Genomic DNA, 22364 nt, shown 5'->3' on the forward strand with positions numbered 1-22364 from the left:
AGCAGCTTGAGGCATAGCAGGAGATGACCGAGTCTAGTAACAGTTTGGATGATGACTATCAGTCGATTCCTCATATGCCTCCACGCAGACATGATGCAGAGGTCGACAGTTCTAGCTCAGCTCCACCCGCACCACAGACGGACCTCGCCTTGATTGCTATTCTTGAGTGGATATAGCAGGATCAGGCACGACAGGCTCAGGAGACCGCTGCCAACTTCACATAGTTTTAGGCTCATCGGGACGAGTTCTAGCGGCAGTAGTAGCTCCTTCAGCAGTAGTAGTAGATGCATCAGCAGCAGATACTCATGCAGCAGTAGCTTATGGGATTCATGCAGCATGTAGTAACAGCACTTGGGGCCCCACAGCCATAGCTTTTGCCCCAGCTTGCTCAGCCTGTCACCACTACGATGACTCCAGCTGTACAGCCCAGTGGGCTTCAGAGTCAGGGACAGCCTCCAGCTCTGTTTGCTTCACCCATAGTTTAGGTGTCCCAGTGGTTGTCCTCACCAGTGGTAGCCCCACAGTTCACTCCATATCATATGGGCTTCTCACTAGATCAGTCTTCCTCGCTATTTGTGCCTGACACGTCAGTCTCCAGGAGTCTTGGAGCATCCTTCAGCGAGTTAACCGGCATGCCTACATCTCCACATATGCATACCGCCGGTCCTTCTACAGTAGCTCTAGTTGTCATGACTACTCAGCGACTACCCTCATCGGTTGCCTCTTTAGATCCTACGATAGATATTCTAGCAGCTTCACGGGCAGCACCTGCCCCAGCTCAGACCCAGACCACTTTAGCGATACTTCCTGCTACAGAGGGTCAGTTAGTACAGAGCTCAGGGTCAGATGATAATGGCACTCAGTTTCATCTTGCTCCACGTACTTTAGCGCCCGGCTCATCCACTGCAGCCTCACCGACCGACCCTTAGGTTTTGGTGTTTGACGCCAAAGGGGGAGAGGGTTCGAGTATGTAGACTCAGGGGGAGCGGCGACATTTAGGGGGAGCTAGTTATCTAGTATTAGTCTACTATATACATTTGGAGTCTTATTTGTGTGATACACTATTACGTTTATGCATTCGTGTGTTACTTTTATGCATATTATTATATCTATGTGATAGTGATATCTACGTGATTGTGATATATGACATGTGTGCTCTCTACGCTACATTATTTATATGCCATATCACTTATGTTATGCTCATTTGCCTTTGCTTCCGTGTTTATACTCCGATGCAAATGAGCTTTGTTACTCGTACTCATGCTTAATTCATATCCTTTGAGTACATTATGTTGGCTTGGGTCATATAAGCTTACCTAACTCTTTTGTTCTTATTGACAAAAGCTTATATGAACCAAGCCCATTAAAAACCTTACTCTTTTACATACTCAAGGTGGTATTATCATCAATCACCAAAAAGGGGGAGATTAAAAGCATCTAGGCCCCTAGTTGGGTTTCGGTGATTAATAACAATACAAGATTACTATGACTAACATGTGTTTTGCAGAGACAATTAAGTTAGGTCATGGTAATGGAGATCAATTGGGCAATCAAGGTTGTCATGCCCCTACGATAGAAATTATTTCGGTTTTCAAAGGATAGACAATAAGGTTAAGGATGACTAAATCTAAGTGTCGATTGGAGTTGGAGAGACACTTAGAGTAGTTTAGGACTTTGTTTTTTCTTTGGCCGTACTATTAAGGGGGGTATGGACGGGTAGCTTGACCTAGGTGAGTCTAGTGAGTTAGGTGTGGTACACATTTGTTAAAACTAGCTCTAGGTAGCTCCTACGAATGCCTAAGATCCATTGGAGCAAACTTCATTCACATATGTTCGAGAGTTGGAAGTGAATGGAGGGTCAAATGCTGACCGGACGCTGGCTTCGGTGCGATCGGACGCTGGCTGCAGGGTCTGGTCAGTTCATTTGATCAAGAGACTACGTTCGGTGCGATCGGATACTGGAGTGGTCAAGTGACCGAACGCTCAGAGGCAGCGTCCGGTCGACTCTAGTAAGGTTCTAGAGAAGGGAATCTGCGACCGAACACGTCCGGTCAGTACTGACCGGACCCTGGGGGTTCAGCGTCCGGTCGAGTCCAGTAAGGGTTTAATGCGACCGGATGCGTCCGGTCAGTGGTGACCGAACCCTGCCAGCGTCCGGTCAACACATATTCACTGGTTCACGGGTTGAACTGACCGGAGCATCCGGTCACCCCACAGAAGCTCATAACGGTTCGTTTTTCAGGCTACCTTATAAATAGAAGCTCCACTCATATGTGGAGTCACTTTTGCTTATTCCAACAGCTGAGAAACACGTTTGTGAGTGCTAAGAAGAGCAAGGTCCTAGTGAGGTGATTGAAATTTGAGAATCTAAGAGAGTAGCCTCATTAGTGAATCAAGAGTAGCCAAGTGTGCATCCATCTTCTCATTAGGCTTCGAGTGGTCAAGTGAGAGTTCGTGCTTGTTACTCTTAGTGATCGTCATCACCTAGACGGCTTGGTGGTGATTAGGAACTTGGTGATCACCCAGCGGAGATTGTTGGTAACCCAACTTAAGTTGTGAGCGGCTTTGGGTGATTCGCCACGATGGAGTATCGAAGAATCAACCCGTAGAGAGCACTTGATCTTTACGTGGATCAAGAGGGAGCTACACCCTTGCGCGGGTGGTCCAATGAGGACTAGTGGGGAGTGGCGACTCTCTGATACCTCGGTAAAACATCGCCGCGTTTCTCTCTCTCTATTTACTTTAAGCATTTACTTTGAGCAATTCAATACTTGTCTTTACATTCATAGAATTGCCATGCTAGAGTAAGTTTAGAACATATGTTGCAAGTCCTTTGTGCGTTAGAGTAATATAAATACTTTTCTAGGCATAAGAGGTTAATTGGGCTAACCGTAGGATTTAATTATTGCAAGAAAATTTAGAATTAGCCCAATTCACCTCCCTTTTGGGCATCTTGATCCTTTCAACTACGGAGGCAGGCGCGGCGGCCGCAGGTGGCGCGGCAGTGGCGGGCATAGGTGATGCGGCAGAGGCGGGTGGACGTTGCGGAGGCCGTTGCGGCGGGCGGACATTGCGGAGGCAGTCGTGGGGGGCGCAACTTGCGCATGCGGTCGCTGTGAAGGCAGGTGCTACAGCGCTGGTGGCTAGAGCAGGCACTGTGGGCGTCGGTGCCAGAGGCAGCCACACAGAGATAGTTTACTGAGATTTTTGTGAATGGGAAGAACACCGGAACTTCCTAGGAATAGCAGGTGACCCAACCATCGGGGTCACTGCATCGCCGTGCCCACCGCAGCTCCTGTCTGAGCCTACGCTGCCTGCGCTCACCTGCGCCACCTACGACGACCGCCTCTCTCCCACTATCATTCCCCCTTCTTCATAAGTTTTCTCTCCCTTAGGGTTCTTAATAGAGGTCCTAAATCTAAATATTTTGTGGTGTATTCTCTGAGATTTGGAATGGGAAAGGAGGCCCGAATCCTCCTCGTGCCCTCTGAGATTCGTTTGTTCATCCGTGTTCTTAGTTTTTCCCCATTTTCGTCTTGACTGCGATTTGATTTTTCTCGGAGTTTAAGTCAATCCAGGTGATGATTTTTTGGGAATAGGTTTGTATCAAGTTGAATTTCATGTGTGCAAAATTTGGGCTCAAGAGCTTTTGATTTGGGTCGGTTTTTGTTTGATCGTTGTGGCCGCTCGTCTGCCTGTTCTTTGTTCTCGGTCTTTCTGTTCATGAGGCACAGGCTCCGATCGATGGGTGGAGACAGCAGCGCTACCAGTGCTGGTGCTCTAGCACCGAGCGTGCTCGTCTGAGCAGCGCCCGTCCCCAGGCCAGAGCAGGCGCTTGCCTTCTCCTGCGGAGCATGCCAGCCAGCAGCCGAGCGCTCGCCAGGCTCCATGCGGTGCTGGCCCGAGCGGCAAGGAGGCCCGCCCGTCGCTCCAGGTCTTCGAGACCGATTTCTCTCTGTGCCGTGCTTCGTTCTCCCTCTCTTTTCTCTTGTTTCTGATCGGCTGTTACTGGACGGTGCTGTGTTCACCGCTCTCTCCCAGGCGGTGCACCATCCTGCTCCAGGCGGTGCCCTTTGAGAGCTGTCCGGTTTCCTCTGTTTCTTGTGATCGATCTCTCTCTCTCTCTGTTCGTGTTTTTGCCTCTTGTGTTCCCGCGCTGGGAGTCGGACTCAGGTCCCATAGTTCGATACCCAGGCAGAGGAGTCCGGCTACTGGTTTTTCGTTTGCTGCTCGTCGCGGTGCTTGCAGACCAGCATCAAGCGCATCAGCTCTGTGCGCTCGTCCAGCGCCGAGCAGAGCTCGTCGTGAGCCAAGGTGAATCTGTCCTTAATTTTGATTGGTCAAAAAGTTAGCTTCTTGCATCTGTTTTTCTCTATTCGTTGCTTGATCCTGCTTCAAGCACTTGCGTGTGGTGCTCACCTACGCCTGGCACCCGCCTGCGCTCGCGCCGGCTTGGAGAGCCGCCGTCGGCCACCTGCGCCCGCACTGGCCTGGAGAGCAGCCGCCGCCGAGAAACGAATCGAGCTGGTAGGGTTCGTCTTCGGGGCTGAATCGGTCGTATGGCCAGGATGCCTTATCCTTTTGTCCATGAGGGTAATTCGGTCTATACGGAAATACAGTATGCATGCAACACCTGCAGGTGGGCCTAAGGGCGTTGGATATGTCCATAATAATAATTATCAGCCACTTCAACAATTATAATGGTAAATTTCTAAATAGCTGAACTGTAATGGCAAATGTCCAAAGCACTAAAATTGTAATGCTTAGAATCAAAATAACCGTAAAAAAAACGCCGCAGCGGCGACGGCAGCGACGAAACCCGGCGCTCCTGCAACCTCCGCCGCCTGCGACGCGACCCCATCGGAGCACCGCCGCCGCCGCCGCCACGACGGTAGGCAGGTTTTCTCCCGCCTCAAAGCTGTCGTGGCGCCACCGGCCCTTTCCAGCAGCGGCGTCGGCGCCCGCGATGGCCGGGACCAAATCCGGCCTAACCTCCATGGCCGGTGGCTTCTTCGGCCAAACCAGCTCCTCCGCCGTGTCTTCCTCCACGGCTTCTTCGGCGACTACGTCCGCTCCAAACTCGGGTCCTCCCGCTCCAAGGCCAAGACGCCGCTGCACCAGCCATCTGGGCCACTCCTCCACGGCGTCTTCGGCGACCACGTCCGCTCCGCACTCGGGTTCTCCCGCGTCGAGGCCAAGATGTCGCTCAGACCCGAAGCTGCACCAGCCATCTGGGCCACTCGGAGACCCACATCGACGGCGCCCACCATGTGCTCATTGAAATACCCTCAAGGTAACCTATGTTACAGGGTCTGCTTTCCTGAGGATTTTTTAGCTTATTTGAAACCTGACCATGTTGCTAAAGGATGTTACTTCACAATCACGTCATTGGACAGTGAATGCCCGAAAATTGTTATCCAATCAAGGGATCTCAGCCTGGGGTTCGTCTTTCTTCATGGAGACATACACGCTGCTTTGCAGGTCCTGTTTATTTCACACCATCCCTTTTGTTCTATTTGTATTTGTATATGATTTCCCCTGTTGGATTAGGCCATGAAAGGTCAGATTCCGGAAAATTTGGATAAATGTCTCATGCCTCACTAGCGCCATGAATCTTCTTCTGAATGTGTTTCATTCTCTACCTGTCATAGACCTTGACTATGCTGTTCGCTCCTCATAATTAGCAATGGCAACAAAATATTATATGGCTGCCTAAAGCAAACTGAAAAGGATATGCCTCCTTGCAACTTCTGAATATAAAGGTAAAACAACCACACCAGTTCCTTTATTTCAGACTTGCATTAATGTTTTATAGGTTTCAGGTTAATTATTTTCCCAAAAATAAACCATCAATGCAATATTATTTCATTCCCTGCTAGATGGGCCCTGCCATTAGGTGCCATAATATCAGAAAATCATACCAAACCACAACAGCTTACTGTTCTTCTATTTTTGTTTACAAAAATCCCAGCTCAGCACCTCTTGGAAATAGTTATTTTGCAGTAACCAGCTATGAATAAGTACATGGGTACTGCCAACTACCAGTGGTCTGGTAGCTTTTTCAAATCCAGAATTTGTGCTTTTGTTATAATACTTCATCCATCAGTATTATTGCAAATCAAGAGTCTAGCAGTTCTTTGGTACATGAGAGCTTTTGCATGCCTAACCATCTCATTGTCATTGTATTATTGTGCTTACGTTGATTATTTGAACCTGAAAAGCAATGAGAGGTTGATGTTTATAGGACAAAAGGACGATGGATCCAGCGACTGTATGGCAGTAAAGGTTAGCCCTTAACCTGCCGCAAAAACTTCATTCATGAACTTCTCTTGGTAACAAAGCTATCATGATTCTTTTGTATTTTCATATTCTTTCAAATGTTTAGGTGAATGTCATTTTGCACATTTCACATATCTTTTCATGGTCATACATTTCTGTAGTGAGAACGCTTTGTAATCTATGGGATTTGTTACTCATGATGCCTGAACATATAGGTACATTTTAATGTTGTCAAGTAACACTGTTGATAAGGGTATATATCTTCAAAGTCTTAGAATTTTTACTCAACATGTTGAGTCTTAAGGATGTTTTTCCCCTTATAATGCTCCGTGTTACATGCACTGTTTCTTTTTATACCGAAGCTTGCAGACCGCTGCATAGATACAGGCTATTAATAATCAATCAAGAAAACCGATACCTTCCAACCATGTTTCCTGGGGTCAAAGGAAGTTCTCTTCGGAAACATAGAAGATAAAGACTGCAGGGTATTTAAACAGAATGGAATTCAAAGATTATATAACAATGTGAAGCTTATCAGTTAGGGGCATTTGGTCCAACTCTTTCGGGATAATAAAATCGTATTATGTGTTTGAAGTCAAAGCAGGCTGTGGTTATTCATGTTTGTTCAAAGTTGTTACACTTGAGATTTCTTTGTGGGGGCTAAATCCGTTGTTATATACTGTCTGATCATCCCCGCAATCGATTCTTTATGGCCATCGCTCATGCTGGTGAGCGCAAACAGCCAACTATCTAAATTTGGTTCTATTATCTCTGAACTATTAGTTCCTTTCTTTCTTTGCTCTACAAATTGCAGGCACGGTTTCCTCACCTCTTTATTTGTACTGCTCTGTTTTGGAATGAGGAACGTATCCGTGCCTGTAGTAGTCAACATATCCTCATGTAAGAGTTGCACAGGCTTTATGCAATGTCTAAATTGCGCCTTTTCCTATGATTCATGCTACTAAACAGCTCCTTGCATATAGGCTAATAATATTTCCTCTAATAGTTATGCTTAGCCTAACCAAGTGTTGCCGCTGTACTCATTTCTTTCTAACAGCAGCTGTCTCTAATTATCTATTCTCTAATGTTTCTCTTTCTACTTCAGGTTTGATCCATACTGTATGCCATCCATGTAAGGATCGCAAAGCCTTTGTTCCCCTTCTACAGATCCCTTTTGTTCCATGATATATAATACGTGCTCCACATCTTATAAGGTACTCCCTCTGTCCCTTTTTCTCCGTCGATTGAGCCTCCTCCTAGATACACGAGACAATCAATGAACCTGGACACAAGTGACATGCAAATACGTGAACAATGCTCTGAACCTGGACTGTTTGAACCATAGCCAAAACGACCCAAAAAAAGGGACAGAGGGAGTAATAATTTCCTTGCACAATTGTTCATGACATCATCCATAACTATTTTGTCAGTACAAGGCTGTTCTTAACCTCAAATCATTTATTCCATATGTTTTGGTGGCCTCATTTTAGCTATCTACATAGCAAGCAATCGTCCTTGAGTCAGGAGAGAACAAGACAGAGCCATCCGCCTTTTGGTCAGCTAACATGTAGCTTTAATATTTTGCCAGCTAGCTACGTTTGCCGTTGGCGAGACCAACATTGCTCCTACTATTGCAGCGCTGCTCCTATGTGTAAAAATACGTAATTTTGTTGCAATATGTGCACATACATGGTTCATTGTCCTTTACGTTTTCAGACCCGCTGCTGAATGGTCATATACAAAATTTTTATGCTTCTGTCACTACATCCAAACAAAAATGAATCCATACGCACCTATCACTCTTACACTGCCTACCAGCGCGCGGGGGTTCTGGCTAGTATGGTCCCTACAAATCTCCGGCCTGTTCGGGAGGCCGCAAACGATCGTGGATTATTTACTGCTGGCTAGTTTGGTGTGAGAGAAAAACACTGTTCCCGACTGAAAATTTACGATCGTTTACGAGCAAGCGAACAGGCTGCTCGTTAACTTGTAATGTATTTTTTAAATCATAACCGGGGGGGGGGGGCAGATCCACTGTCGGAGGCTTCTACATGAGTGGAGTATGGGGAAGGGAAAAATCGAGGCAAGCTTTCCTCCGTAAAATCTATGGAGAGCCTGGTGAGACAGCTCTCACCACCGCACTAGGCCTGCCATTCCTGAATTAAAAATAAGAAGTAGGTTAACATCTAAGAGCATTTGCAATAGTTCTCAAAAAATCAATTGATAAATCAATGAGTTTTCCAAATGGCTTAAAAAGTTGGGTGTATATTTGTTGACCTTCTTCGACAGTTTTCAAAATCCTGCTCCTAAAATATAGAATACAATTTTGCATTAGGAATCCTAGACTACTGTCAATCACCCGAACCACTTTTATACTTTCTTTTTCGCTTGTATATTTACGTTTGGAACCCTGTCCAACTCTTTATTCTTCCCCCACATCTTTCTACCTTCAAATTGGCGGACCGGTAGGCACGCGTATATTTCCGCGGCTAATTTTGCCAAGTGCGAAAAGATTGGGAGTTAAGAGTAACTCAAAGAGACTCTCTGTATCATATCCTTCCTAAATGTTAGAAATAGAGATTTTGATGAAAAACTATCCTCCAGTAGCTTCTCCGAATGATCATCCAAATATAGCCATCTTCTATTCTGTTTTTTCGCTAGCAAAAAATAGAAGACGAGAATGACTTAGTGCGCATGAGATATAGGAAATCTGTAAGAGAACGAAAAGATATAGAAATCATTTTTTATGCGAATGACTCTCTAAATGATGATTTAGATAGTGAGATTTAAAAAGGCTCTTGGAGATTATCTAAGGTAGGTAGTTGTTGGAGAGCAGTTTTTTTTATCTTACCCAAAAAAATCAAGATTGAGTGGGTTTTGGAAACTCTTGGAGATATTCTAAGGTCCTATTTAGGAGGGATACTCCTCCATAGTGGCTTTGGTTTCTAAAGTAATCTTACGCTCTAAGAGCATCTCTAAGAGTCTTTCTAAAATTTTCTCTCTAAATCATGAATTAGAGAATCAATTGAGTAAAAAAAATCACTTTTTATATCTTTATATCCAGCTTTTTATATCTGGTGTGCACTCTAGAGAGCCATCCTCGCTCTCCATGGCTAGCGAAAAATCTAGAATAAATGATGTCTATATTCGAAGAACCGATTAAAGAGGTCAATTAGAGGTTTTTTCACCAACATCTCCATTCCAATAAATTAGAAATGATACAAAGAGACTCTTGGAGTTACTCTAAGGCCTTGTTTAGTTGGAGAAATTTTTTGGGAAATGGTACTGTAGCAATTTCATTGTTATTTGGCAATTAGTGTCCAATTATAGTCTAATTAGGCTTAAAAGATTCGTCTCGTGAATTTCGTCTAAACCGTGTAATTAGTTTTATTTTTTATTTATATTTAATACTTCATGCATGCGTCCAAAGATTCGATGTGACGGGGAATCTTGAAAAATTTTGCAAAATGAAGTGGAACTAAACGGTACCTAAGCTATTTCTCTTTCTTTTTTAAAAAATACGCTAGAAATCGATAAACTCAGAGTCAAGAGAAGCTCTTTGTGTTGAACTATAAATCTTTCAAAATAGAATTTGGAAAACTACGCAGGTTGTGTTGAAAATGAAAACCTTTCACATTGAGTTAAACCATCACATCTGGAGGTCTTGTTTATTGGGCAACAGAACCTCATCAATTGTATTTCAATTATCTCTTGTATGAGAATGTATCTGTAAATCCCACGCCCACCGCCATCATCGATCCACCTTAGTTCGGTCACCAATGGGAAGCCATGCCTACTTCACCGAAACCCAAAACCGTTTCTCATCGGGAGGCCTCACCCTCTTCCTCTACCTAGCCTTCTACCGGCGCTAGTATAGTGGAGATCTATCGGAACCTACATCAATTTCTTCTTCTTTTAGTCTTGTTTGGATGTCCATGTTTCACCTCAATCTATGAGTTGGGTGGGTTGATGTGGAATTTAGTGGGCAAATCCTGGATCTATTTGATTTGGAAATATAGCGTTAGATTAGATTAGGAAGGCGATATCATCGGGGGCTGATATGCGCTGACCAGAGTGGCACCCAATCATGCGCCGACTAGAAATTAATAATGCTTACGGTTTGTTATAGAGGTCGAAAGACTATACTTGGGCCGTGTAAAAAAAGCAGGTGGCTAAGCAGCGCGTATACAGAGAAAGCACATGCAGGTGAATACTTTTGCTCACATCATCCATATCGCGTTTCAAAGTTTTAAAAGTTGTATTTCTTAAACTAAATTTTAAATTTAAATTACGATTGCACCATAGTGTTTCTTACAATAAATCCTTCAATGTAAGATATCACTTTATATTTTAAAAAATATTAAATAATTTTTTTGATGAAGATATAATATTTTTTTATTAAGCATATACGATGTTCTAGGCCCTCTAAAGACAAATGTTTTAAATTTTAAAAATAAAATATTTCAGGAGCATAATAAAATACATTATATAAGACATATGTTCTTCTATTAAATCTCACTCAAAGATAATTACAAAACATCACAATTATGTAACGTGAATATAACAAAATACGTGATAGGACATACATATATATATACTACGTTAACATTGTAACAAAATACGTAAGAGAATAAAAAACTATGGAAACATTATAAATTACACAGTAGAACATCACATGTGCAATATGTGAGCATCTTAGAATATATCATCGAACATCATATACACAGTGGACATCTCATTTCTTTATCCCATCTTCTCGCCGTCGCCTCTCGCATCCCCGCCCTCCGACCCCCCGCGACGCCGCTCTCCGACCCCCGCGACCCGCGCCGCCGCCCTCCGACGCCCGCGACTCCGCCGCAGCCGCCCTCTGCACCGCTATCGCCGCGTACCCCTGCGACTCCGACCGTGGTCCGCAGTCCGGCTCGTCGCCAGTACTCGGAGCCCGCAGGCGGCGCCCGCAGCCGAGCCGGAGGTCGCCAGCGCCGCCAGAAGACTTGCTTCGAGGGATTTCCCTAGGGTTGGTCTTATTCTGACGGCCTTTTGTTTGCTAATTTGATTGCAGCATGGTTTGCCTGCTTACTGAATCCCGTTCAGTTTATGGTATGAATCTGTTCTTCCTCTTCTTCAGGGCACAAGGTCAATCAGGTGTGGTTGCACTTTTCCATTTTTAGGGTTCAGCTAAACTGAACCCTCATGTCCCATGGTGTGCCCGCCCCCATGTTAGAAGAGTTGGCGAGGGAGGCAACACTCGCCGATGTGTCTATTCTTGTGGATGGGAATGGCGCAGAGCTACATGGCAATGGCGCAGAGGTACATGGTAATGACGCAGAGTTACATGGCAATGGCGCAGTGCTGAAAAGAGTTGAGGTGCCCCAGGTTAGAGAGGTGTAGGTTAGTTTGAATGTTTATTTTTGGTGCTGACTGCTATGGAAACTTGTAATGCTTTGCTTTGTCACTAGGATTTGGGAGGGATTTCGCCCAAGGAGGTGCCGCTGCATGAGGGCAAGGAGGTGATACTCGTGGATGATAATGATAGCGGGCAGGAAGATGATGGGGAGGGTAAGGTGGATGAGAACGCACCGCGTGTTGGGCTGAGATTCAAAACTTATGATGATGCTCTCAAGTACTATAAACAATATGCTGAGGATTCTCGGTTTTCAGCGATCATTCTGAAGTCGTCTTATTTAAAGTCAGGGGTGTGCCGAAGGTTGGTGATTGGATGTAGTCGAGCTGGGAGAGGGAGAGCAAATGCGTGCTATCTATCGAGAGAGTCGACCAAGATAAATTGTCCAGCAAGGATCTCTTTGAAGTTAAGGCAAGATAGATGGCTTCATATTGATGATGCTAAGCTCGAGCACAACCATCCACTAAACCAGTCCTCTACATCACTCATTAATTGTTATAAAAAGCTAACAGATGCCAAGAATGGGGGATCTGCCTCACGACTGAAGGGTCGCAGGAACATTCCAGCTGAAAAAGAGCAAGTGAACTTCACGGAGATAGGAAGGCTTAAATTTGGGGAAGGAGACGATGAATATATCCAGAAGTTTTTTGGGACTATGCAGAACAAGAATCCTTACTTCTTCTACTCAGTAGATTTGGATAATCAGGGCCGTTTGAGGAACTTATTTTGGAGTGATGCTAGGTCACGGGCAGCGAATGATTACTTTGGTCATGATGTTGTTTACTTTGACACCTCATACTTGACAGAAAAATATGATTTGCCACTTGTTTTCTTCACTGGGATGAATAACCATGGTCAGCCTGTTCTGTTTGGTGCTGGTTTACTATCAGATCTAAGTGCTGATAGTTATGCTTGGTTATTTAGAGCTTTTTTATCATGTATGAAGGGTCTCTGCCCAAAGGCAATCATCACTGAACATTACAATGCTATTCTAGATGCTGTTCAAGAAGTTCTCCCTGAAGTTAGACATCGCCTTTGCCTGTATCGAATTATGAAAGATGTAGCAGAGAACTTGAAAGAACATGCAGATTTTAAAACAATCAAGAAAGCACTGAAGAAAGTAACATATGGGTCTTTGAAGATCCCAGAGTTTGAAATGGACTGGAAGAAGATTATCGAGGAACATGGACTTGGAGAAAACGGGTGCCTCAGTTCCCTTTATGAGCATCGCCAACTCTGGGCACCTGCATATCTGAGAGATAAATTCTGGGCAGGGATGTCTATTTCACAGCGTGGGGAGTCTATTTCCTCGTACTATGATGGGTTTGTGTACCCAAAAACTTCTTTGAAGCAATTTTTCAGTAAATATGAGATGATATTAGAGAACAAATACAAGAAGGAGTGGCAAGCAGATGAAGAATCTTCCCATAGGTCTCCATTGACTGTAACAAAATTCTACATGGAAGAACAGCTGGCCAAAGCCTACACAATAAACATGTTCAGAAAATTTCAAGATGAGTTGAAAGCAACAATGTATTGCGATGGTATGCCAATTAAAGTTGATGGCCGACTTGTTACTTTTGAAGTGAAAGAATGCTCATACATGGAAGATGGAAAGGACACAGAGAGCAGGACCTATGAAGTTTACTTTTGTAAAGAAGAGCCCAAAGTTGAAATTGAGTGTGAATGTGGTTTCGTTCAGTTCACTGGCATCCTGTGTAGACATGCACTGTCTGTGTTGAAGTTGCAGGAGATATTTGAGATCCCAAAAGATTATGTTCTTGATCGCTGGAGAAGGGATTATAAGAAATTATATTCTAACGCAAAGAAACCTAATGAAATGCCCCTTAGTGACATTGTTGAGCGCTCTGATTATTTGTTCACACAATGTAGTCAGCTGCTCAATCTAGGGTTTGTATCTGAGAGTAGGTACCTTGTTGCTCTGAAGTTACTGAGAGAAGCGGAAAGATCTCTTCTGGATGATGGACTGCCTGCTAGAGACAGGCAGCCAATGCTTCTTTCCTTTGAGGCTGATGCACAAGAAAATGGTCAAGGCCTTTTTAGTCCTCAGTTTTCAGAGGGAGTAAAGAATTCTCAGTCAGCCCATGCAAAGCGCCGTGGTCGGCCACCGAAGAAAGTGACAGAATCTAATGATGACACCGTAACACAGCCAAATAAAGAACAGGTCAGTCTCAGTTCCCTTTTTTCTCGAGAGTATATTCATGAGCCTCAGACCCACACTTCAGTTAATATAATATGAATACCCCTTTTGTTGTTCATGGATATTCTTGTTGAGCAGGATTTCCTACGGTCATCATTTGTCAGAGACAATACAAATATGATCCAAGGGCCGTCTTCTGCCTCCCATCTTGAAGGTCCTCACATGGGAGTTCAAGGAGGCATTGATTTAATGGTACACATTATTATTTTTGTTTGCCGCTGCTATTAATACTACATATATTTGATAAAGTCTCGCTGCAAACTTACACAGGAAGGAATACCAAATCTCTCATTTGGTAATCATTTTGGAATGGATATTAATCACCAGCATCAAGTGCCCAGCCACCAAAGGATGCAGCAGAACAATTTTATACAGGTTTCTGTCATACAATTGGCCATGTCTTGATAATTTCGTATAGTTGTCTTTGTTTGCAACTATTTTTTTTTGACACCTTGTTTTTTAGGTGCAGGCAGAACCACATGGGTTTGGGAATCAGTGGGTTTACCACCCAATGCTGCAGGTATTTCTAGTCAATCTTGGTTCTTGACTTTGAAGTTTATCTATGGATATCTGTCTGAAAATGACTCATATGGCCATGTTGCAGGATAATCCAGTGCTAAGAACTCCTACGCGAAGAGCAGGGTAGTGCATATTCATTGCTCCAATTATTTCAGTTAAACTTTAGGTAACGTGTCAGCTTTTTCTTATCCATGTAGCTATGTGTCTTGTTTAATTTTTCCATCATCCTCCAAGTGCCAACCTTTAAGACTTTTTATTTTTCTTGGTTCAGAATTGTGCCCATGCATATTCTGTGAGAAATGCTATTCCTTATTTACTTTGATATATATAGGTATTTGAGTTAACTTGCATGGGTATGCCACTTGGGTTCTTGAAGAATTGAGTCCCACACCTTAACTGTGTTATATTGTCAATGGGGTCCAAAATTTGCTTAATTGGTCGTGACATAACATCTTTGGTTCAATCTATATTGTTTTCTTTTAGAGTTTTCAATCTATCTATATTATTTTCTGACCAATGGTCATCGTGTGGAATAAATAGAAAAATCGAACATCTTTCAATGTGGACAGACTATTACATGCTTTTGGTATGTTTATATAGCATTGTTTAATATTATCCAGCAAAAGTATAGCTACACTTTAACTTTATACACTGTCACAGCAAGATGCAATTGATAGTTAATAATTGAAGTTGGGTTTGGACTTAACTCGACACTCCTTTACAAGATTAGGGACCTAAATACGAATTCTTGTTTGAAGGACTTGAACAAAACACATGAACTGTGATGCATTTTCATCACTCGTTCTAATATTTTTTTTATACACAAACTCAGTAACATCAGGATTTTTCCCACCCCTTCTTTTAATCAAGATCAGAGCCCCTGTTGTTTCATTAGAAAAAACCACCACTTCAAGCTTATTTTGCATTGCTACGAAAGTACTCAGCACTTGAGTGTGCTATATGCCATGTCTGGGTCACACGCTCACAGATGTGATGAGGGAAGAAGAGATCCTTGTAGTTTCTGCATTTTTTTTTCTGGCATGGCGCCATAGAGCTTATTTCAAACCGATCGCCATGGTTTATCACATGATAACTTCACTATTTTGTATTACCTACACTATTGCTAGTTATGGTAGTCATGCATCTCTAGACATAAATTTTTACCATGATAATTTCTTTACACCTGAGTTCAGCGATGATTTCTCAGCTTCACATATAGTTATGACCGTAGATGCAGTCATACACTACGACATGATTTTTGAGCCTAATTGTTGTTTAGTATTGTAGTGTTGTCTTTTTGCCCAAGGCTTTATTTATAACATGAACTTTGATCATACACTGTACCCTTGTGAAACTATGTGTCGGGGATCGATATTAAGGATACCCAAAGCAAGGAAGTTAGTGTCCACGCTGACTTTCCCGGATGGCTCGAGACATATTAAAAGGTCTCGCCCGACCCCAAGGCCGCGGGCTCTGTCTCGCCCGACCTCGAGGTCGCGGGCTCCGTCTCGCTCGACCCTGAGGCCGCGGGCTCCGTCTCGCCCGACCTCGAGACCGCGGGTCCCGTCTTGTCCGACCCCTTGGGTGCGGGCTCTGTCTCGTCCGCCCCCAAGGCCGCGGTTTCCGTCTCGTTCAAGGTCTTGGGCTCCGTCTCGCTCGACCTCTAGGACGTGGGTTCCGTCTTGTCCGACGGGGACCCATACCGCTGCCAACCACTCCAGGTCCAAGCGTATGGGCTTGGGTCAAAACTCTGATGCCAGGGAAGAGGCTAGCACGCCTCGATGTAACCCGTGGCTAGGTACCCGTGGTCATGACGGGTCATACCTGGGGATTCACATCAAGAATAGTGTCGGGTGTGCCGGTGCTGTTCTACCTAATCATCGTACGGACGCTGACAGGCGCGTCAGTTCACCACGACGTCCGCCGGGACGGAGTGGAACGGCATGATCGGCAGATGATGCCTGCGCATGGCGCCAGTGACGAGTAGGGCCGCGATATGGAGCCGTCCCTGTTGACATCTACAGGATCGGCGGGGCTTGCATGAAGGAGAAGAAGGACCCGACAACCCTAGAAGCCTTCTCTCTCTCGTTCTTCTCCTTTTCCTCCTCTGTAACCTGCGTTTTTTCTTCGCCTATAAAAAGGGAAGCAGGGCGTCCCACAAAGAGGAGAGCTGGACGGGAGATTTGAAAAACTAGAGACACAAGCACACGGCTGAGCGGCAAGCGAGCTCTCAGCACCCGTTCACTATTTTCATCAGAGACTTGGGATCCTCTTCCTCTTTTGCCTGTTTGTAACCCCTACTGCAACCCAAATGTTGGTAACACGAGCAACAGCGAACTGGACGTAGGGATGTTCCGCTCGAACCAGTATAAACTTTTGTGTCCTCCGAGCACACCATTCGAGCTAAACGTGTAAATACAAATTTATTCGTCGGTGGTCCGAAAACATCGACAATTGGTGCGCCAGGTAGGGGCTTTTTGCGCGTCTCGACGTCCACATCAGGCCTCGGATGGCTAGTCACGGCGTTAGTTGGGTCCCGGGCGCGCACGTGCGCTTCGGGAACCTGGACTTCATCGTTACGACAGAGGAAGAGTTGGCGTAGGTTTCCGTCGCCGTCCAGCCTCTCCACTCCGTCGGCCTCAACGCGATCGCCGAGACGCTTAAGGAGCTGCAGCTGCACGCACCGGAGACCCGTGCCCCCGGGAGCGACCTGCTTCTCGGCTTCGATTACCGGAGGCTAGAGCGCCAGCTCGGCGCCTTCCTAGGACCTCGACCATCTCGGGAGGACCTGCGCCGCCTCACCTTCTCGTTCGCCAACGTCATGACGCAGCTTGCCGGAGGAGAGCCGCTCTCCCCCAGAATACCTCGTCCGGAGCGTCCCGACAACGCTCCCGTTCGGTCTGCGCAACACCGCAGAGACTGTTGGTCACCTTGTGGCGCAGCGCACGCCCCCATCCCCTACGAACGACGAGTTCGTGGGGATGACCGAATACGTTGTGGAATCTTTCCACGACCTTCTCGTGGGAGAATTGGAGTCGCCCTCCGACTCTGACTCCAGCAGGTGGAGCCATCACCCCTCGCGAGAATGTTTCATGGCAGGTACCCCCGAGGGATACATCGAAAGCATCCACGAGGGAGGGGCTACCCCAATAGATGACCTCGACGACGAGGTCGATGGGGATGCAGGGGCCCCACCTCGCCCGCGGGTAGAGCAGCTGAGGGCGTGGCACCAAGAGCTCGAAGAAGCATGACTCCAGCTCGAGCAGGAACGTGCGGAGCTCGAGCGAGAGATCGAGCGCCACGGAGACGGTGGGCGTGCACGCGCCGTGGCTCGTGACGTGAACCGAAGGATCATCGAGGACGATGAAGCCCTACCACACTTGACCTGGGCAAGCCAGAACATCGCTGCCGTGGCGGCCTTGCTCCGGGGGATTTCGGAGCCTGCGACACCCGAGGATCGTCGGGCCCATCACGAGATTCGCACGCTACTCGAGCGTGCGGCGGCGCAGCAGACCGAGAGCTCGTTGTCTCGACGACGCGAGCTCAACGTCAGCAAGCGCGCGCCCTTAGAGCGACCCGACAGGGACGTGTCAGTCCACCAAGCGCAGCGAGGTGGCAGGCTGCTTGCCGTGGCCCCCGGTGCATGAGCGTCTCGGCCTCCACCGTGGTGCGCGAAACACCCTGGATGCCCGTAGGCGTGCTCGCGGCGATGAGAGGGAGGAGGCTAACCGCGGCTACCACCCTCGTCGTGGCGGACGCTACGACAGCGGCGAGGACCGAAGCCCAAGCCCTGACTTGTAGGGACCTCAGGCCTTTGGACAACACATCCTCAACGCCGTCTTCCCACCGCGGTACCGACCGTCGATCAACATCCTGAAATACTCCGGGGAAACAAACCCCGGACTGTGGCTCGAGGATTGTCGGCTTGCTTGCCAAGCCGGTAGAGTGGATAGTGATAATTTCATTATCCGTAATCTTCCATTGTTCCTGGCTAATTCGACGCGAACGTGGTTGGAACACCTTCCGCCCAACCGAATCCAAAGTTGGGCGGACCTAAAAGAGATCTTCGTGGGAAACTTCCAGAGCACATACGTGCGTCCTAGGAACCTATGGGATCTCAAGAATTGCCGACAGAAGTCTAGGGAAACTCTTCGTGGGTATATCTGATGCTTCTCCCGGTAGTACAACGTGCTGCCCGACGTCGCCGACATTGACATCATAGGAGCTTTTCTGTATGGGGCCAACTGCGAGTTCCTGGTTCACAAGCTGGGACGTAAGGGCCCGCGAACCATCAAGGAGCTCCTTGACATCGTCACTAGCCACGCCTCGGGTGAGGAGGCGGTCGGGGCGATTTTCGACCGTCCCAAGGGCAAGGCAAAGCGGGACGAGGACGTCGACGAAGGCGCCTCCAATAGCTAGATGAAGCGCGCGACATTGCCCTCCTCTGCTTAGCCAAGTACTAGCAAGCGTTGCGTCGGAACCACAGCTGTCGAGTGCGAGGTCGGGCCTTCAATGTCGGGGACCTGGTGCTCTGCCTCGTTCAGAGCAATAAGAACCGCCACAAGCTCTCTCTGCCGTGGGAAAGACCATACGTTGTCGCGGAGGTGCTTCGACCAGGCACCTATAAGCTTAGGACCATCGACGGCGAAGTCTTCGTCAACGCCTGGAACATCGAATAGCTACGTCGCTTTTACCCTTAATCTACGCACACTTTCTCTTATCGGTTTTGCTATCGACTCGATCTTTAGTGACACTCGACCCCAGCAACGGTAAGGGGTCGGGCCTCACTCGGGGGCTGATAAGAGCATATCTATTCGGTAGACATTCTCTATGTCCGACCCTTTCTCTCGTTAAGATCTAGAAGCAAGGGTTGCGGAAATAAACGCTGAGTAAAACTGATCGGACCGCAAGAAACCTACGCCCCAGCGGCTACAATGTTTTTTTCTCACCAGCGTGATCAGAGTTTTTTGCCTGCACCCCGAGCTTTTTAGTCTTAACTACGGAAAGAGTCAGAACGCATTAAAGAGTATATCTACCCGGCAAACATTCTCTGTGTCCGACCCTTTCTCACGTTAAGATCTAGAAGCAAGGGTTGCAGAAACGAACGCTGAGTAAAACTGGTCGGACTGCAAGAAACCTATGCCCTAGCGGTTACGGCGTTTTTGCTCACCAGCGTTATCCGAGTTTTTTCACCTGCACCCCAAGCTTTACAGGCTTAACGACGGAAAGGGTCGGAACGCATTAACCTTTTTATAAAAAAGTAGAGAAGAGCTAAAAATTTGTTTGGCCATAACAAAATTTAAGAGTTTGCCCACTCATTACAAGTTCGTCGCCTGGCTTATCTACCTAACTAATTTTTTGGGGGATGATCTCATCCTCTATCTCGGCAGGTAAGTCCTGTGCCAGAGGGGCCACCTCCTTCTTGATGTTGTCCAGCTCGGCGTCGGTGTAGACAGGCGCGAAAACCATTACAGGTAAAGAGGGATACGGAGCTGAAAACGCTCCTACGGCCCATTCAGGCCCAGGAGTTTGAAGGCTGGGCCTTCGACGGGTTCACAGCCGCTTCGGGGCACCCTTAGAGTGAGGGGTGGAAAGGGTGGGCCCACTAGTGGCTAGTACCCGGGTGCACGAGCGTCACAGGCATCTCGGCCCATGTTCGTGTCTTGGTCGGTTCCTAGTCCATGGTTTTGCCTCGAAGAAAGGCAACGAGCCCTTGGGACTGATCGAACGGACCCGAGAACTATATGGATTGGCCACTGAGAATCTGGAGTCGGTCACCAACTGACCCATGTCGAACCCCCGCGAACGGGAAGCCGGGCCCCACTCGAACTAGCCCGTTAACAGCTCACCGAGCACCATGTTTCGTCCATTTAGGAAAAACGTGGCACGGCTCAGCCCCTCCGTTTTATCGAAAAAACGCTTGAGGGATGATCACAAAGACGAGCCGACCCTCGACCGAACCCTGCTACGCGCGGAGGCTCGAGGGAAGTTGGACTCACAAGGAGACCGAACGCGCGGTCGCAGTACGACGGCGGACCAATCGGATACTAGGGACCGGAATGAAGAAAAATCTTTTCGACCTCCCGAATCCTACGGTTACCTGGCCCAAAGAAGATCGATTGCGATAAAAGGGAATCGTCGTCCTACCAGGACACGCCGCGAGCTTAAGAAAGAAGGCCAAGGCCCTTAGAGTCGTCCCGTCCGGAAAAGCCTCCAACGGAGTATTCTACTCCTCCGCAGGCTTGGAGTCTACTATCGGGTATCGATATTAAGGATACCAAAAGCAAGGAAGTTAGCGCCCACACTGACTTTCCCGGATGGCTCGAGACATATTAAAAGGTCTCGCCCGACCCTAAGGCCGCGGGCTCCGTCTCGCCTGACCTCGAGGCCGCGTGCTCCATCTCGTCCGATGGGGATCCATATCGCCGCCAACCACTCCAGGTCCAAAGCGTATGGGCCTGGGTCAAAACTCTAACGCCAAGGAAGAGGCTGGCATGCCTTGATGTAACCCGTGGCCATGACGGGCCATATGTAGAGATTCACATCAAGAATAGTGTCGGGCGTGCCGGTGCTGTTCTGCCTAATCCTCATACGGACGTTGACAGGTGCGTCAGTTCACCACGACGTCCGCTGAGACGGAGTGAAACGCCATGACCGGCAGATGACGCCTGCGCATGGCGCCAGTGACAAGCGGGGCAGCGACATGGAGCCGTCCCTGTTGACATCTACAGGATCGGCGGGGCCCGCATGAAGGAGGACCCGGCAACCCTGGAAGCCTTCTCTCTCTTTTTTCTTCTTTTCCTCCTCTGTAACCCACGCTTTCCCTTCACCTATAAAAGGGGAAGCAGGGCGCCCCATGAAGAGGAGAGCTGGACGGGAGATCTGAAAAATAAGAGCACGACAAGAGCACACGGCTGAGCGGCACCGAGCTCTCAGCACCCGTTCACTCCTTTCACCAAAGACTTGGGATTCTCTTCCTCTCTCGCCTGTTTGTAACCCTTACTGCAACCCAAGTGCCCGTAACACGAGCAACAACGAACTGGACGTAGGGACGTTTTGCCCGAACACGTATAAACTCTTTTGTCCTTCGAGCACACCATCCGAGCCAGACGCGTAAATACAAATTTACTAGTCGATGGTCCGAAAACACCGAAACTATGGATCTGCATGGAATACCTTTGTTTCAATTAATAATAATTATATACCGTGCCAATGGTTCATTAGCTTGGTAAGGATGCATGCATTCCCAATATGTATCAGATTTTCATAGCCAGTTCCTGCTTTAAACTGATTCCAAAAGCAGAAACACAGTAGTTTGCTTTCTTAGATAATAATTTACAATTATATAAAACATATATCTGCAATGGTTCTTACTAGCTATGTAGCATCGATGTTTTAAATAGCTGGCTAAAGTTGGGCTATAACAAATTTCTGAACTTGGCTTTTACGGCTGTGAAAATTGCAATTTAAAACCTTGGTTAGCATCAGTACCGGTTTACCAGTTATCCGTCCTTAATAGGTTTCCCTGTGTAATTTCAGGCACCATGACTTCTCAGGCTCCTGTAATGACTTCCTGAGTCCTGAACTAACCTAAGGATACCGAGGCTGTACGTGGCACTGGCGCTCCAGATGGCAAGAACTTGGCAGAGGGTCCAATGGATCAAAACATTTTTGTTATATGATACTGTTAGCTGCTGTCGCTAGGATGAATGTTCAAACTGTACATAACATTGGCTCAATAATAGGTTTTCTTTTTTTTGCCTGATGTGCGCCAGATTTGATAATGTGGCAGAGGACGCGTATTGTGTAGCTTATCGGTTAGTTTCAGACAAAAATCAGACTAGACCGTTCGCGTGCCCTTAAATCTGGTTTGATTTGCTTTTTTTTTTTAATCCAAAATAGTATTTTTTTATCATAAATTTCTCTGAATTCCTTCAGAAT

The 22364-nt window shown here is 46.8% G+C and overlaps 2 protein-coding genes across 3 annotated transcripts; both read left to right on the plus strand.

The window, feature by feature from the left end:
* Positions 1–4587: 4587 nt before the first annotated feature.
* LOC136470280 (uncharacterized) lies at positions 4588–8077 on the plus strand. Its single transcript, XM_066468175.1, has 6 exons — positions 4588–4593; positions 4768–5293; positions 5366–5481; positions 5652–5762; positions 6222–6285; positions 6642–8077. Exons 1-4 carry the CDS (start codon positions 4588–4590, stop codon positions 5682–5684), a joined length of 681 nt encoding a protein of 226 aa, XP_066324272.1. The 3' UTR covers positions 5685–5762; positions 6222–6285; positions 6642–8077.
* Positions 8078–10322: 2245 nt separating this feature from the next.
* LOC136477670 (protein FAR1-RELATED SEQUENCE 6-like) lies at positions 10323–22272 on the plus strand. Of its 2 annotated transcripts, none has more exons than XM_066475907.1 (8): positions 10323–11296; positions 11408–11655; positions 11739–13868; positions 13983–14096; positions 14175–14279; positions 14374–14424; positions 14509–14589; positions 21963–22272. In XM_066475907.1, the coding sequence occupies exons 2-7, from the start codon at positions 11473–11475 to the stop codon at positions 14548–14550; spliced, it is 2625 nt and encodes an 874-aa protein (XP_066332004.1). In that variant the 5' UTR covers positions 10323–11296; positions 11408–11472; the 3' UTR covers positions 14551–14589; positions 21963–22272. The 2 variants fall into 2 exon arrangements, with proteins under 2 accessions (XP_066332004.1, XP_066332003.1); XM_066475906.1 differs by having other exon boundaries at positions 10328–11296; positions 14368–14424.
* Positions 22273–22364: the final 92 nt, after the last annotated feature.

Source organism: Miscanthus floridulus, chromosome 8, assembly GCF_019320115.1.
Source record: "Miscanthus floridulus cultivar M001 chromosome 8, ASM1932011v1, whole genome shotgun sequence".
Classification (NCBI taxonomy): domain Eukaryota; kingdom Viridiplantae; phylum Streptophyta; class Magnoliopsida; order Poales; family Poaceae; genus Miscanthus; species Miscanthus floridulus.